Raw genomic sequence first — 18,206 nt, forward strand, 5'->3', positions numbered from 1 at the left:
GGTGGGCAAAAAAATAGATTCTTAGATGAATCGCGATTCGGACGTGGGCCGATTCTGAATCGATTCATAAATGTTAGTTTACAAAATAACGTCACGTTATCAGAACCAAAAGGCGGAACTCAACTGGGGGAGCGGTGATGCACACGGACAACTTAAGAGAGCGTGCCCTGCAAGAGCGCATAGCCGAGCTTACAAGAGCAGAAGAGAAAGAACACTTTAAATGCTTGTAGGACTATACTGCATATAGCTCTACATTGAATTTAGGGCTGTCACCATTACTCTATTCTTTTTGAGGAGTTTTAAAAAAAATCCTTGAGTACATGTCGAGTACTCCTTAAAATAGCGGAGATGCGGTTTAGTGAAACTAACAGTATTAGAAGCATACAAATCAGCGCTACGCTGCCTCTCTCTCCCTCTCGTTTGCTCGCTCACACACACCGTGCGTGTGAATCAGCAACTGCTTGAGGCAAGAATGCGCATCCATGTGAATTTTGGAAGTTAAAGACGACTGATCTGCAGTGGCATGGCAAAACACATTTGAGAAGAAAGGCGCAGCAACTCAAAAAGACCTGCATGTTTCACAATTACTCCAAAAGACCATAATGACAATTTTGCGCGTGGAGCAGCAGTTGTGCGATCTACCGGCATTGCCTTTGCGATCGACGTATTGTACACCCCTGCCCTAAACCATCCGCAGACTGTTTAGATATAACATGAATATACTTCTGTAAAAATATGCACATAGTTTGTTATTCAGTCGCTGGGTGCGCTGCATTATATAAATACAGTAATACTGCCAATCACTGTGTATAATGATGATGATTAGACGCTTAACGTTCGTGGAAGTTAATGCCGGTTAACATATAGAATTAATATGTCACGTTAAATTAATATTTTTACTGGTTTTAATGTCTTACAACAGAAACAACACATGTATGTATATAAGAATGACATTATTTATCCCTAGTTGCATTAAAGTACAGTATATGACAGTTCAGAGACTAGCAAAAGCGCAAACATTAACCTGGCTTTGAAAGCAAATGCGACGTAATGACGTCACAGATATGCAAATTAGTACGTCAAGAATCGATTCTGAATCGAATCGGGACCCTAAGAATCGATTCTGAATCGATTCATGAGGGTCCAAGCGATTCCCACCCCTAATTATTATCAAAAGGTTTTTCCTACCATATTGGTTGTTGTGGACACCGTTGCATGTTTTATGTCAGCTGGTAGAGCAAAGAGACGTTAAGACGGCGGCACCCTCTAATTATGAGGCCAAATGAAAACATAATTTTTATATCTTGGAAGCAGACATTGACTTTGGTAAAACACGATAAAAGAAATTATGCAATGTTTTGTAGTTTGCCATCAGTTTCCATGTAACGCAGACAAGTCTTTTTTGTTGGAACAAGCAACTACCGAAAACAAAAACTCAAAGCTCATGAGAAAAGCCAACAGCACATATCATAGATGGTGTGTAAAAGGGTTGCAGATAGCCCTTCATCTGGTCCACTGGACTTAATAGCGAGACTTATGAATGAAGAGAATTTTAAGGGCATCGAGAGACTTATCAACACAGCATATTAATATTAGTTTGTTATCTTCGTTACAACAAGATTCCTTTGATACGAGTTCTTCTAAATAGCTCCATCATAAACTATGTCTCTATAAGTTCTCCGGTTTGGACTCTGGACAAACTAATCACTAACTAATCAGACTTTAAGGCATCACCCAAAGCACCAGGATGAAATATAGGTTATAGATAAGAGCTCTAAATCAACTAGAATTTGCTTCTGCAAAATGAATTTGTCAATGTAAGAACTTAAAAATGTATACAGGGATCAGCTTATGTCAGGAAACTTTTGAGTGCTGAAAGTACCTTGGAGTCTCTTATGCGCTCAGCAGCAGTGGCCAGGTTCCCATCGCTGTGGGCACGGCTGATGTTGGTGGACGTATTGGATCCTGTGGACAAGCTACTGCTGCTAGCACTGCTCACCATGCTGGCATTACTGCTGCTGTGAGCGCTAACTGCACTGGTGCTTGCAACGCTCCTCCGCCAGCAATCACGCAGCGCGCTGGCCCGCTGCCGCGGGCTGTGCTCACGGATGTAGCTCCTCACCTATCAAAAGCAAACAAACCACAACACTCACAAATAATCCCAACAGCTTTATCCTTACTGATCCTTACACTGTCTGTAAAAGAAAATAACCTGTTAAATAATGGACATGTCTTAATCATAAGACAAATGCAGCATGAATATTTTCACTACGTTCCCCCTCTCTCCAAACAGGCAAAGATGGAAACTTCCATAACAGTACTATTAGTTTCATTTTAACTGCATGCCAGTTAAACAGATCATACTATTACGATATTATTTGAAAGGTTCACTCTATTTAACCCCACAAGGATAAGTACATGGGTTTTTTTCTCAATCTAGTCCAAATTGCTGGGTGCTGTCATTCAATTTCATGGTTTTCCTTATAACTCCTGTTCTATTATAATTCATGTTTTTCTGTTCAAATCAAATCAAAAGGACTGTGTAAGTGCTTTGCAATATTTTGGCTTTAGATTTTTGTAATAAGATACTACATAATGGATTTTGAACCAGAATCATTTGGTAGAAGAGAAAATTTGAACTTCTATTTGTAAACGTTTTTAATTATAATTTATTACCTGTTTCAGTTTTTCATCTGTGAGGCAGTTCAGCTCGATGATGAACTCACTGTCTGTTGGCAATATCTGTGCACTTGGGTCAATTATCTTTATGATATCAAGCTGCTCCCGGAGTCCCATTTCTGTGCTCACTTTTCGACTCAAATATTCAATATATTCCACCTGGAAACAAAAACGTTACAAAGGAAACTCAAAAATTCAACAAGAAACCAACAGGATGTAAATGAATATATTATGTCACATACTTTTCAAAAAACATTTAACAATTTGCTTGACAAATATTACACTCATTTAAGTTTTTTTAAGGGGCACACATGTATAGGCTACACACACGTGTAGGATATTATTGATGCCTCATCCGATTTTCAAAAAATGTTAGTGCATCAAGAAACCAATAATAAGTATAGCTGCAAGGTGCCATGACAGGCTCAAACCCTACGGCGCAATTTTCATATGATGGCTCTCTCAGAATGTTTTCTGATGCACGGTGGGCTTATTTCGATTGGTGAATATCAATATCAAAACAAAGGACTCTACATAGACTTAATCAAGTCTAAACTGTTAACTCGTAAGTGTGTATAATATTTTTAAACAAACTTTCTTTGGAGTTTCTAGACTATTTTAAGTCGGAAGCGAGACGAATATGTTTAGAAATTGAGCGCACTGTTCGGTTGGCTACTGTATGTAATGATCGAGCTAAGAGTGGCAAAGGCTGCCTCTGCCCTTCCCGAGCACAACAGCGCCCCACATTTTCCCCCAATGTAAATCTGTGGTAAAAAAACAAATGGAAATGCAACGAGGCCTAACTGAGAGATTTAAATCTGCCCCTCAAGCTTTAATGCTACGTGGTTCCAGACAAAACTATATCATTCCACGTAAGCAAAGTGTATACTAGTCTGCATGACAGCATTTAGTACAAATGATTCTTCAAGTTGGGAGCATCCGAGTGGTATAAATCAACCCCATTGTAATAATGTAGAGTTTTTATTACAGAATTTGTTGAGCTAATCAACGTAAATGGGCGTTAATGGCATGACCTAAACTGTAAATTACATGATCGCGTATCTAGTGTTCATGTCCTCGTAAAGAAAAACAATGGGCTTCTTTGCACTTTTAGTGCTTGGGCCCTACAAATCTGTTTTGGGGCAAGTGTTACCATAGCTGTATCCCAATTCAAGGATGTGGCCATAAAAGGCGAGCACTCTGTCTTTCAAGGTGGCAGCCTCAGAAGTCTGCGAAGATAACTGAAATGAGACGGTCTGACCTTCGGAGAACCCATAATTTGCATCACCTGCTACCGTAATTCCTCAAATAAAGACCGGGGCCTTTATTTACCTAAAGTGCTGAAGGTAACAGGCTTTTATTTGAAGCAGGCTTTTATTAGAGACAGGCCTTTATTTCAAATTCCATGTGTTTGATAAATAATTGTTTTAAATTAGCTGTTAAATTAAAAGTGATAGCGTTCTAGTGAATAGAGATCATTCATTTTTTAACCATAATTTTTTGTCAAGGTTGTTGAAAAGACCGTCACTAGCACTAAATGAGACCCATCCAATGTAGCTACTGCCATCTATAGGCAGCTGTGCATTATGATGAACTTGAATGCATTTAGGAGATAACACCGCGCTCACATTATCCAAAACCATGCCCCAGCGCGATCGTCCCCCCTCCCTACTCCATGCACGCACTCACACTGTACTTTTATCAATCTGAGCCCAGGCTAGCTTTCGTCATTAGAATGCATTTGTTTTGAGCAAAGCACAAGGTAAAGCACTCTCTTAACACTGGAACCCATCGTAATGTTAAGTCTGTGTTTTTTATTCAGAGTCTTATGAAGCCCTCTCACATGCCTATGATATAGCTTAGTTGATCTGTCGCGTGTGCACCGTAGATATTCACTAGCCCTGCTGCGAGCATTAAAAGGTTTTAACGAAGGCAGATGAAGGTGAGTGCTCGCGCAGTTGACGTCACTCCTTTTGAAACGCACTGTCGCGATTGCGCTCACACTGCACCTAAAAAGCTTTGACGTATTAACTGATGCTTTGTCTACTGGTATACTTGCGCTTTGGTCGACAACGCAAGCCTCCGCGGATCGTGCGCGTGTATCACCAAACGGACGAGGCATTTATGGAGCATTCACACGGGCGTAAGTAAGCTCTCACTCATTTCCCCCGGCACTCATCTTTCCCCGGCCTTAATTTGAGACCGGCCTTTATTTGTCCGCGATGATCACGCCCCCGGCCACTATCAGAGGCCCAGCGTTTATTTAAATAACGGCTTTTATTTGAGGAATTACGGTAAACAGAATAATATAAACATAAAACATAACTAAAACAGTGACAAGAAAAATGTTTTCTGCTAAATGCACACTTCAATTTAATGAAGATTTTAATTGTTATTTTAGAATATCCTGCCCTTATATGCAGCCGTTGCAGGCGCGCAATTAATCTTGGGATAGCCTCGGCTTATAAGGATTGGTTAGTTCTATCCTTAAAAGTGCGGAGAAATAAGGAAGCATTTTGAGGCTTCATTCTAAGCATCATTTGCATTGGGACGGCCTAACTAGCCTCAAGTCGGCTGCTGTGACACAAACGGTCTTAGAATACGTCCTTAGAACGTCGCAGCCTCTGAATTGGGACTCAGCTCATTTGTTCATTTCAGTAGCATATACACAAAATTTCATTTAAAAATACTTTAGATTGATGAAAAACAAACAAAATATAAACACGTCACATAAAAGCACAAATGGAATAATTTCATGATAATTTTGTTTCCTTTTGTAAAGAATGAAACGATAGGTGCCATTCATTGCCACTCTGTGGAGTAATGTAAAAAAAAAATTAAACTCTTTTGTGGTCTGATAAACAAATAAGGTCTTTTATACAACATAAGGACTTTAATACAACAACAGAGTTGAGACACTAACGTAAAAAAAAAAAGAGTTTATGAATGAAAATATTGCACCTGTTCATCATTGGTCATTGCACTCCAGGGTAGCTCATCCAGATTCCTGTGCACCTTGCTTTTTCGTTTGGAAATGAGGCAAGGTGAACTGGGCACACTGGGAATTATGTCAGACAAAACATCACTGCCACTGGCTATGTCACTGCCTGGTAACTACAATCAAACAGAGTTTGAAGTAATTCAGTGAATACACAGTACTAATCTGGGGCCGGATTCACGAAAACATTCTTAAGACAAAAAATAAGAAAGTTCTTAAGATAAATTATAAGAAGTGCGTAAGAATGTTCCTAAGTGCAATTCTCAAACATTTCTTAAGAAGTTCTCAATTTTTTTCTTAAGAATATCTTAAATTTGTGTCTTACGAATAAAATGACAAGCTTTAAATGAATTATACCCTGCTAATGAGGTAACAATAAATTTATCCATTAATCTTTTGACTACCTTGCGATCATTAACGAGATACAAACGAGTGATGCATTAAGACTACCACAGGATGTTATTCGCTGTTGTAACAGAGGTCAGCTAGTATTAAGGCGGTGCGGTGCGTAAATATAAATCCATAATGTCCCAATCGGTCCGTCATGCGGGCCGAGCGCTCTGAGTGTGCGTGCTTCACTCTCCGTGCCCAAGGCTTTCGTCTCCCGCGACCTGCGCTCACGCGTCAAGAGACGGACGCGGAGGGTCAAGCATGCCCGCAGTTTCGGAGCCCTCGACTCACATGACGGAGCGATTACCGGTCCGCCTCCCGCTTAGAGTGACTTTTAGCTGTTAAGTAATTTCACAATGAATGTAGGCTATTACGGAGGAAGTTACATGTTTGCTAATATTATCACTAATACTTATTTGTGTTGTATGACATATTACGGAGTAAGCTATTAAACTTCATTATATGAGTGTTGAATTCCTCTTTAAACTAATCTATGTGAAGCAAACTGATAAAATTGCCATTTCAGACTACAAAATACAACATGTCACATTCAAAACAATCACATTAACTTATAAAACATCTTACATTTTGAGATTTAAGACTACTGTAAGGTTATCCTAACTTTAAGATGTTATTTAAGACAGTTTATTTTTCGAGAATTGGAATTCTTCTTAAGTTTTTTCTTAAGAACATACTTAAGGAAAAAAATAAGAACTTTCTTAAGAAGCTTTTTTGAGAATACAAAATATTCTTAACTTTTTTCTTAAGCTTGAATTTAAGATAAAATGGCAGTTAAGAAGATTTTTCTTCTTAAGAATGTTTTGTGAATCCGGCCCCTGATCTTTAAGGATTAAGAAGTAGAACACATGTAATGTTGTCATTGCATAAGGCTTACCTGCCACTCAAATTCACTGTCTGACCAATCCCAGTATGTGCTAATAGAAGATGACACATCGCTGCACACGCTGCCCTCTGGAAACAGGTCAAAGGACGCAAGCTCCTGATCATCCAGAAGAGAGTAGCACTCATCTTGATCTCCCACTGACACAGAAGAGAAGAGCTCCTCACTGCATTCTGAACTTGCCACACTGGTACCACATGACGTCAGATTCCACCTGAAAATGTATGGCCATTGTCAATTTGCTGTCACATCCAAGAAGGTTTTACACAACCTGCAGACAATTATCCATTAGCAGTCTAAATTGACAGTTACTGGGCAGTGGGCTTTAGGGCTGCACGATAAATCGCATGTGTTTGTCACGTGCATCTCGTCAGTAATGCCGGTTGCTTGATTAGTAGTAAATTGCCATGGAGCAGCTTTAAATACACAGAGCCGTAGTTCACTGACAATCGTGGCAATTTTGCATTAATTATCGCGGACGTATCGCCTGTGATATGTATGCGATATGGCACTGCTTGTCAGGGAACTATGGCTCTGTGCAGTTAATGTCGTGCCATCTGAGAGCAGCTGTTGGCGATTTAATACTAATCAAGGGCAGGCACCCCAGGTGAAAAAGTAGTACACTTCCATAGTGTACTTGAAGTGCTTTATTTTCGCATGCTGATTTTGTCCTTAATATACTAAAAATGTATCTTTAGAACTTCTTAAGATGTTCTTAAGATCATCTAAGTGTACTTCTCTGTGCTATTTTGAGACACCATCAATATGAACTAAAATGTGTTAAAATGTATTTTAAAAATTTATTTAGGTACCACTTGTAGTAAACTTTAACCCATCTTTGTATGAAAGTTGAGTTTAAGTTTAATACAAGTGTTAACTAAATACATTTTTAATACAGACAGTATATTAAAGGTTCATTTTAGTTCATATTCATGGTGTCTCAAAATAGCACAGTGAAGTACACTTAGTTATACCATGGTCTGTTTAAATACTGGATTCTGATTGGCTGGAAGGTAGTGTTGTCCAAGTCAAGAATCACGGTTCCAATACTTTTCCTGAAAAGGGAGAAACACTCTCAGATCTCTTTGCTGTGCTTTATTTTAAAACCGGGACAACATTCTATTAATAACACACTAATAAATGAACATATGAACAGCAGATATATTAAACATTTGAACAAAATATGAAAAACATCTCTATATGCAGTGGTTATAGTGATAACTGCTAACATTCACTTAACCATAATTAATAGTAAATAATGAGCCTTAATAATAACCATATGTTATTTAAGCTGTGATATATGGATTAATATAGGCTAATGTTTCCTGTACTTCAATGTCTGATTTATCTGTGGTTAACTTTATATTTGAGTCCATAATTTATTACGGCTTTTCATGAAATGCACCTCCTTTGCGTAGTTCTGTGGTCTTTAAATGCTTTAATATAATAACCTAATATAAATAAATCACTGACGAACATGCACATGCTCTGATTATAATCATATTCCCTATAGATCATTTTAGCTGATGTTTTGTATGCTTTATTTTAGCAGCTTGCGAATTATTAACGTTATTTATGAAAGTTGCGTTTTTAGAGATGTTGATTTAGCCATTTACTAATTACTCCATTCTTTTTGAGGAGTTTAAAAAAATAATTGAGTGCATGTAGAGTATTCATTAAAACAGCGGAGATACGGTTATGTGAAACAAACTGAAAGAAAATGACAACAGTATATCAGAAGCATATAAATACGAGCTCCGCTGCTTATCGCATGCGCACCACACGCAATCAGCGGAACCTCGCGTTACCGACCAAAGCACGAGAATAAACAAACTTGAAGGCAAGAGAGCGCATCCTGTTGAATTTCAGAAGTTATACGACCGAGCTGCAGCGGGCATGCATAAGATGTATAAAAACACATTTGAGAAGAAAGGCGCGGAAGCTCATGGAGCAGCATACAGTTAACTTGCGTGCGATCTACCGGCTTTGCCTTTGCGAACGACTGGACCGGTGACCACAGTATCACTTGTGCTCGCACATGCAGCCATCTCGCTGTTGTGTTTGTCACATGACAGCTGTTCTGGCTGCGTGTGTGAGGAGAAAAAACACAGACGTCCACAGGGAGGCATTGGAAACGTGCGTTGCACACACCAACATGAAATGTGTCTCTTGCAAATCTGGGACGCGTTCATTCTTAGAAGTATCGATACTAATACATTTAGGAACCGTGTCGTCTTTTATTTCCGAGAATCGCGGTACTTTTGAAGTATCGATGCATCGTGCAACACTACTGGAAGGTGTGCATTAAAACCGTTTACTGCACAGGTAGTTCCAGTCAGTTTGATTACAGTTAGAAATTAATCCACTACTATAAACATTGGTAACCATAGTAACACAGTTACCCCTCTTTCAGACGCTCGTCTCTTTCAATGAGGCGTTTCTATATCTGCTTGTCACAAATGAGTACCATCCACTCCATCATTCAGACGAGAATGATGACGTGAACTCCACTGCTTTGTTCTCATTGGTAGTCGCTCCCGAAATTCGCTCAACATTTGCATAAGGTTAAACTTTTCTTAACTTTCTCGCGTCGCTGGACATGCCCATACGGTCGCCAACGGTCACTTTCGCTCGTGTCGCCGGAAGTTGCCTGGTTTCCATTGAAATGAATGAGATCGCGTCGCTCTGCTACTGCTGGTCGTTGGCTGTCTGAATGGGGCGTAACCCCTCGTTCAGACAGCCAGTGAAGTTATCACTGTGTGTCGCCCGTCTCTTTCAATGAGGCGTTTCTAAATCTGCTTGTCATAAACAAATGAGTACCATCCACGTCAGTAACTGACGAGAGAAGGATGACGTGAACTCAACTACTTTGTTCTCATTTGTAGTTGCTCCCGAAATTCGCTCGACATTTGCATAAAGTTAAACTTTTCTTATCTTTCTCGCGTCGCTGGACACGCCCATACGGTCACCAACGGTCACTCCGGTTTTTATTGAAATGAATGAGATCGCTTCGCTCTGCTCCTGCTGGTCGCTGGCTGTCTGAATGGGGCGTTACACTTGCAGAGAGAGCGAGCGAGAGATAGAGAGAGAGCAAGCGAGCGAGCGAGAGACGTGAGTGCGTCTCAGTGCGTGCGTCTCTCTCTCTGTCTCTCTTTCTCTCTCTGGTGCTTCTCTTTCAGTTCTTTGTCGATCTCTTTTAAAACATTGCTTCGAAATTTCCAACCATTTCATTTTTGTTTTCATTGAAATTAAAGCAATACAATGGCACTACTTTTTTTAAAGCGGACGGAGTGCGAGCCTTAACTTAAGAAAATGACCGTCATTTTACCCGTCTGTTAAAAAATTACACTATAAACATTAATTTCAGCTTTAACTCCGCTATGCGTCGGGTGGTTCTTCACCTCTACGTCGTGCATTAAAACCCTTTAATGCATGGCTAGCCGTGGATTATCCCTTACATAATCTTAAGAACATCTTAAGAAGTACTAAAGATGAATTTTTTGTATATTAAGTACTAAATTAGTGTGCAAAAATAAAGCACTTCAAGTACACTATGGATGTGTCCTACTTTTTCACCTGGGACATTTAGTGGTAGAAATACGCTATTATGAATTATCTGCAACATAGGTACAGAGCTGGAAGTAAATGCCACTTGACTACAGCACCATTCACACTGCAGGAACCTTTTCATAGTATTGGTTGTTTAAATTGTTTCGCCGTTATGAAACATCTCCAGGTGCTCCTTTGAGAACCAGGACAAATAAGTTTTGTGCACCCCTGAACATGCTACAACTAAAATGATAAAACAAAATATAACATTTTAATAAATGCAACACCATGTCACAATTCTCTAAATAGTAGGGATCGGCACGAGTACTCGATTGCTTGAGTACTCGAACGTGGCATCGATGATCAATCACGAAAACGACGATCATGTGGGTTTATTTATTTATTTATTGTGTATATGCTGACGGCGTATGACATCAGTATTACAATGATGCATGATTTAAAAACAAACAGAACAGCCCGCTGATCCTGCCATGAAGCCGGCCACACCTCACATCACTGAGGCACTATGGTTTAAAAGGATGCCGTGATTTTCGGAAATACAGTCAGTCAGGTGCAAAATGTACAGCGCGGTCAAAATTTCAATGGGTTATCATCTCATATTTAAAATGTCAAGAGATGCCAGAGATGTTATGAAGCTTGACTGGACGTGTTTAAATGCGTGCTGTCTACGGTGCACATCCACAAAGGGAGTTAAACTTTCTGTACATAACTTAGTTGAAAACTTAGTTGAAGTCTTGCATTTTATGCAGATAGATGCACGTTGTACATTTATGTTGTATAAAGGCTTAATATTATGTAGAGTGCATCATATAGAAAGCGCTTTGGTTTGTGTTTATTAACCCTTTAGTTCATCACGCAGCTATTCCTGTAAGACAGTGGTCACCAATCCTGGTCCTGGAGGGCAGGTGTCTCTGCAGAGTTTAGCTCCAACCCTAATCAAACACAGCTGAAGTAGCTTATTAAGGTGCTTCAGGTGTGTTTGATTTGAGCTAAACTCTCAAGAGACACCGGCCCTCCAGGACCAGGATTGGTGACCACTGCTGTAAGAGGTTTCTATTAAAAACATTCAATTCATTATTAATCTAGTATGTATTCATTGTTCTGTCATAGTTTCTTCAAAATTAAGTTTTATTTTAGTGTTTTTAATAAAAATATTTTCATTTCACCATGAAGTATACGCCCCGCCCCTTTGATTGCCCCGCCCCCAGTTAATCGAGTACCTGTTCTTCAGACCTATAGATTAATCAAAATGAAAAAATGACATAAATGCACATCCCTACTAAATAGCTCAGTTAAAGTAAATGGGATTACAGCAGCGGAGAGTTTAGGTAAATGACTTGATGGACTTCTTGGTAAATAAATAAACGGTAATTTTTCATTTTTGGGTGAACTATCCCTTGTTTGATATTAACTATGATTGTACTATAAATATTCTAGTTTAGAACACTAATAAGTTATGCGTCTGTTACAAATAAAGGTAAGGTTTTCTTGACAATTAAAGTAGTCTAAAAAATTTTACCTGCTACTGTGAAAGCGATGTAAAGGATCTGTTCGGTGACATGATGACAACTGACAACCAAAGTCACTGGCATCTAGTGTTGCGTCTTCACTGAAGTTTCCTCTTTGTGAGAGCAATGGAAACGGCTCCTCTGGAGCGAGAAACTTCTCATAGACGTCCTCAGACATCAGAAAGCTTTATTGTGATCAAAGACATAATTCAGAATACATGACAGCTATACGCCATTATTTTAACAACAAACCTGTTTCACCAAATGAATTGTTTGCTACAAAAGCTATATTACATCCAGAGCATGACATCACACAATAACACAGCACAAAGAGTCAACCTAGAAAGGAAAACCTTGGAAATAAAATAACAGAAAAGATCCACCCACTAAAGCTTTTATTCCCTTAATTTATAGAAAATAAAATGCCACAGTTTCAATCAGTAAAGACCTCCTTCAGGCATGACAGTGTGCAGATCTTTTCTGTTTGTGATATTCATATTTTTTACCATCCCCTGGCTGGGATATTTTGGATTAAATGTTAAAAAAATCTCTTTTTGGCATTGATTTGCAACTTTTAATAAATGTAGCACTTTCAATTAATCTGACATTATTCTAATAACTTTGGTTATCTACATTACTTATAAAACACATTTAAATTTATCAGCCAAGTAAACTGAAAATAAAATAAACACTGACTGATGTCACAACATAACTAATGTTTGAGATGTATCAGTTACTTTTAATTATGTATTACATATACAAAATGACAAACAGCAGATGATATTGTGTTTATGACCGAGTGAAATGTGACAATATGACTAAATCACTGATGAATTTTATAAAGAATGTGAACAGACTCTGCTAGCAGGCCAGCTAACATGCTACCCTACAAATCTCATTAATAACCATTTTGTTATATACAAACACGCTGCTCTGATTAAGATTAAACAATGTATGCCATTCATTTTGCAGGAACATAATTCTAAAATGTATTTACGCAACAGTCACTCAGATCTCGTATTATTAGTAATTAGCTTCCGGAAACGACTCATAACTGATATTACACATTAAATGCCTGAAAACTGCTCTCCAAACACATTACACATGAATCATTCTTAAGGATGTGGTTATATGTTTTAGACTTACTTGCAGTTTGATGTTTACTATATAAAATAATAGTGATGCTACACTTAACGACCCTCCGAAGCTTCTGACAAAAAACAACAGTTCATTTCAGCGCGTGATTCGCTCTGTGGAGCCACGTGAAATGTGACGTCACATTTTCGTTCTGCTGAAACCACGTGACTACGTTAGTAGTAAAGTGCCAAGATTTTCTGGGGAGAACGTTAGTTAAAGACATATCTAATTCTTTATCACTGTATATACATGTATGGCTCACAAGAGCACTGTCTAGAACTACATGTATATGACATATTTTTATTATTTTAATATTTGAACATAAAGAGGCAAGGCAATATTGTATAGGCTATAGTTCTGATCAGTGTTAAAATACCTGAAACTACAAAAGAGATGATGGTTTCAGAGGAGTGCTGTGCAGAGTTCTGAGGTTTGTTTTGAAACATACAGCAGAGCAATCACATAAAAAAGTATTGTGATGTACCGATCATGCTTCTTCATAGCTAATTTTGAACAAGCAAATGGGCCTATTCTCATATTGATTTGGGATTTTGTTCTTTGTTTCAGCAAAAGACAAGAAACAATGAAACCGTACATAAACAATTGTTTTAAAAGCTTGTTAACAGGTCAAACTGACCTTAAATATCTGTAGCTATTAAATAAATTAACCCTTACCTAAAGTCATTAAGAAAAGGTGTATTCTATATGACACTGGTCAGTGGGTTCACTTTGTAATCAACTCCCCCTAGTGGTAAAGCATCAACAGTTATGACCTAATGAAGCCTCGTTTGCTAAAATCACGTGACTTGGCTAGTTTGAAACACGATCCGGACGACTGATTCGAAACAAAAGATTCGTAAATAGGCTTGTTCGACTTCATGCGGCGCCGCTATAACTGAAAGGCGGATGACGTCAAAGTGCCGCGAGAGCGAGATGAAATTACACTTCGTACGATTTCTCGAATCGTTCTCGCGGTACTTTGACGTCATCCCTCTGTCGGCTCTTGCAGCGCCGGGTGAAGTCGGACAAGCCTAATGTTTTGAGACTTCATGAAGCAGTAGGCTTGTTCGACTTCATGCAGCGCCGCAAGAATCGACAGCCCGATGACGTCATAGAGAAGAGACTTGTTTGAGATGAGCAAATTCTGTGCATAATCGATCACCGGTGATCAGCTAGTGATGTGACATCTGAAGCGAAGCTCCGGAGCTTGTGTCGAGCAAAAAGGGGCGTTCCAGATGAAGCCCCGATTCGAGGCTTGTATCGTTTCCGTGAAAATCACGTGACGATGACAAACGAGGCCTCGTTTTCTGTTGAATACGTCATTGCTTCACTCTGATGCTGCGTTCCAGGCAACCTGTAACCCGTAACTCACGACTTCAAAACCACGACTCACGACTTTGAACTGGGAGTACATCGATCTAGTACGAGTTCACGGGTGGGAAGTCACGGGTTTGACTGCCGTTCCAGAGCACTTTCACCGGTAGAAGGTTGTAAAAACACGAGTTACAGGCTGCCTGGAACGCATAAGGTCGTGAGTCGTGGTTTTGAAGTCGTAACTCACGGGTTTAAAAACCTGCCTGGAACGCACCATGAGTATCGCCTCCGGATAAAAATGTTTCGAAACTCGCGCCTCTTGTGCGTTTTGCAGTACGTTGCATTGGTGTTGAGGTGTTGGTTGTACGTTTGGCGAGTTTGTAGTGAGTTTGTAGTATAGTTATCATTATATATCATAGCCTGTATTACATAGCCTAGGAAAGTAGATCATTAGAGTAAATTAGCATATATCTAGTTCTAATACCTATAACACGTAATTATTTTGCTATATATATATTATGATATATATAGCCTATATTAGTATTAGTTTTATTATTATATATAGTATTGCTGTTATTATTATTATTATTATTATAAGACTAGACTAGGACTGAGGATCCATTGGGATATTGAAACAAACAGAAGCTCCAATATCCCAATTTGTATAAGCTGGCACTGACCGTCTTATGTTGTCCAGCATCATCAGTGCCCTGTGAAAGGGTGTTTTCTAAGGTTTGAGAGGAGCTTTCTAAAAAGAGAAACCGCTTTAATCCAAATACTGTTAAAAAACTTTTGTTTTAAATAAAAACCAGTAAACACTTTTCCGTGTTGCAGTTTGCTGTTTCACACTTCCAGTCCCATAAGCATTGCACTATTGCACCCCTCAGTTCAATAAGCATTGCACTATTGCATTCCCAGTCAGCACTGCACTCATAATAATTTATTTACACTCATTCGGGGCATTCACGGTTATCAATAACCCAAAGAACTACTGAATAGTTTAACACAAAGTTGTGTTTGTATGAGTTGTGTGTACATAGGTTAACACAAGCAGAGTAATATACTTTATTTAATACACAGGCAATAGATAAAGCCCACACCATGAAAATTTGGTTGCTCAGAATGAATAGATTTGTGTGCAATACATTGCTTTCCACAGCAGGTGTCACTAGAGAGCACACTGTTCATGAGGCTTCGGGTAACTGAACCTTTTGGCGAACCAATGGGCTGGAAAGCCTCAGTGGTTCAGGAAGCCTCATTTGGCCATCACTATGATCAGCGCAAGATGCATTCCGGTTAGAAAAGTGTCCGACTTACGTCCGACTTGCTCTGATGTCACGCTGACGTGTACAAAATAACTCTTGCGATGGAGAGGCGGGCTCGTCGGATTCTACAGCCGAGCGCAGTTGCTCTCCACCGACTGCTGCCCTGTCCCAAATGGCACACTCCTGACTTGTGGTCCTCCTCAGAGTCCACACTTTGATGACATCATGTAGTCCAGACTTTAGGGACCCTTGATGCGAGTCCACGTGGGTGCACCGGAGTCGTATTTTGGGACAGACTCGAGCATCACACCGGAAATAGGTAGAGAAGTTGCCCGTCAGTGTGAACTCCTCCCTTCCGTCGTCTGATTGGTCTGATTGCCCTTTCGCAAGGACTTCTGGGTTGGTAAAGTGCGCGAAGCCTGCTGCAGTGCGGGCTTCGCTGAATACCGTATCAAGGGGGCAAAGGAGGCGCTGATGAGCACACTTCAAAGCGTAAAAATGACAGATGGGACATCCTACGGACTCGTAGACTAAGCGAGAACACGCAATTTAAGGCCACGAGACCGAAAGTCCACATGAAGTGCGCCATTTGGGACAGGGCCTGCGTTGACGAAAAGCACGATGGGAAAAGACTTGCTGACGACACAAGCTTAATGCTGATTTGCCCAGGAATGTCAGCTGATGACTTTTAATTCTAAAAACTCCACTTCCTGTTGTAGTTTTTATATTTATTCAACTTGTTCTTGACTTATGACATTTATATTATTAACAAATTCCTTTAAACTTTTGTATTGGTGTTGTATTATTTGTACAGTGTGCTGTTTATATTTTACACAGAAACGAATTTGTATTATGTCTAGACTTAGATTACATCCCAACATTTACTAAGAATCCTTTTCCAATAATGAACAGTTCAGCTTTGTTGATTCTCCTTATAAACATCTTAATGTAAATGCATTTGTTGGTATTTCAGTTGCATCTATTTAATCCGCAATAAAATCAGCGAACGCGATCTCTTCCATTGCTGACGTTTGCAGTCAACAACACTGCGAGATTCATGAAGCGTCCCGCTTGCCTCCACTTTTTTCACTCCTCCCCTCACTGCAGCCGGCTACCCTCGCCTATACAGTATTTCAGCTGAGGCAAGCTGCATCTCAGGGGCTGTTTACACTTGGTATTAAGATGTGTTTTCATCGATCGGACCACAAGTGGACGAGAGAGACACATTACGTTTACACCTGCTATTTAAATCCGTCTCTTTTGTCCACTTTCGACCGCTTCTGTTCTGAATACTGTGAGGGGACGGTCCGTGAGACGGTGGGCGAGTCTCTCTGCTGTCATTCAAACGCGAGCGGGAGTAATTATGAGTTTATATGGACGCAAACTAATATTATGTCGGAGTCCGCTGCTTGTTTAGCAAGTATACATGCTGCACAGTGTTTTGTACGTTTATATGTTGGAGCTTTCTCTGAATTTTCAGCGCAATTGATGAAATAGTTTTGCGCAACTTTCACGCTTTCACAACAAAACTACAGAGAACAACCACAGTAGTTTTAGCAATGAAAGGCTAAAAATAGCGCTGTTCACCATATGTTCACGCCAGAAGTCAAAAAAAGACGTAAAACTTGTGTTTAATACCTCAGATTAGATAAATGGGTGGAGAGAAGGCGGTCGCGTGTGGCTGTTTGAACGCATTCAACCACATTTGCGCTCCGCAACTTCAAAGCGATCCGATCGAAAGTGGTTTCGACTACCTCTGGATGTGGTTGAAAGTGGTCGAAAGACGACCTTTGTCGAACTTGTGATCCGATCGACGAAAACGCATGTTAATGCCAAGTGTAAACAGCCTCTCAAACAAGCCTAAACTCTTTTGGACACACTCTTTCAAAGACAGCGTGTTTGAAATATAAACACTAAACAGAGAGCCCCTTTGCGATAACTAATCACATATTTGAAAACTACAATACTAATGTCTCGCTAGAAATGCAATTAAAAGGTGTAAAAATTGAAATTATACATTTATTTACACTAAATTTGTGCTCCAGCCGCTTTCTTGACCGCCATTTTATTTTTTCGAATTCGACCAGGCTCGACCAATCACATTCCCCATGCGCGCGCAGGCATAACATTGTGGGATAAGATCTCAGGAGTCAGGAAGTAAACCTAACATTGGATTCGGACATGCCTTGATGCTGCAGAAGGCAGCAATTTGAGTCCCAATTCGCCTACTTATACTACGACCTAAAAGTATGTACTGTTTCTGTGAGGAAACTGTACATACTTTTGAGTGTGTAGCAAAAGAGTATGCACGTTCTGGGACGTACTTCGATGACGTCATGCAACGTGAACGAAAACGTGGTTGCCTACTCAGCCTATTGACTGTTAACAATATTTCATTCATTCTTGTAACTTATATCAAATATAATTTTACTTACTATTCCCAT

At 39.6% G+C, this 18,206-nt stretch overlaps 1 protein-coding gene across 1 annotated transcript in view; it reads right to left on the reverse strand.

Annotated features, from left to right (window-relative positions):
• fam199x (family with sequence similarity 199, X-linked) overlaps positions 1-13,337 on the reverse strand; it is a 23,252-nt gene extending 9,915 nt beyond the window's left edge. The window contains exons 1-6 of the mRNA XM_065272024.2: positions 13,193-13,337; positions 12,058-12,231; positions 6,963-7,182; positions 5,641-5,793; positions 2,677-2,838; positions 1,883-2,122 (exon numbers count right to left, since the gene is read on the reverse strand). Coding sequence (XP_065128096.1) covers positions 1,883-2,122; positions 2,677-2,838; positions 5,641-5,793; positions 6,963-7,182; positions 12,058-12,224 — 942 coding nt within the window. The 5' untranslated portion in view covers positions 12,225-12,231; positions 13,193-13,337. The remainder of the gene's footprint in view (positions 1-1,882; positions 2,123-2,676; positions 2,839-5,640; positions 5,794-6,962; positions 7,183-12,057; positions 12,232-13,192) is intronic.
• Between the last annotated feature and the right edge of the window lie 4,869 nt (positions 13,338-18,206).

Source organism: Paramisgurnus dabryanus, chromosome 16, assembly GCF_030506205.2.
Source record: "Paramisgurnus dabryanus chromosome 16, PD_genome_1.1, whole genome shotgun sequence".
Taxonomy (NCBI): domain Eukaryota; kingdom Metazoa; phylum Chordata; class Actinopteri; order Cypriniformes; family Cobitidae; genus Paramisgurnus; species Paramisgurnus dabryanus.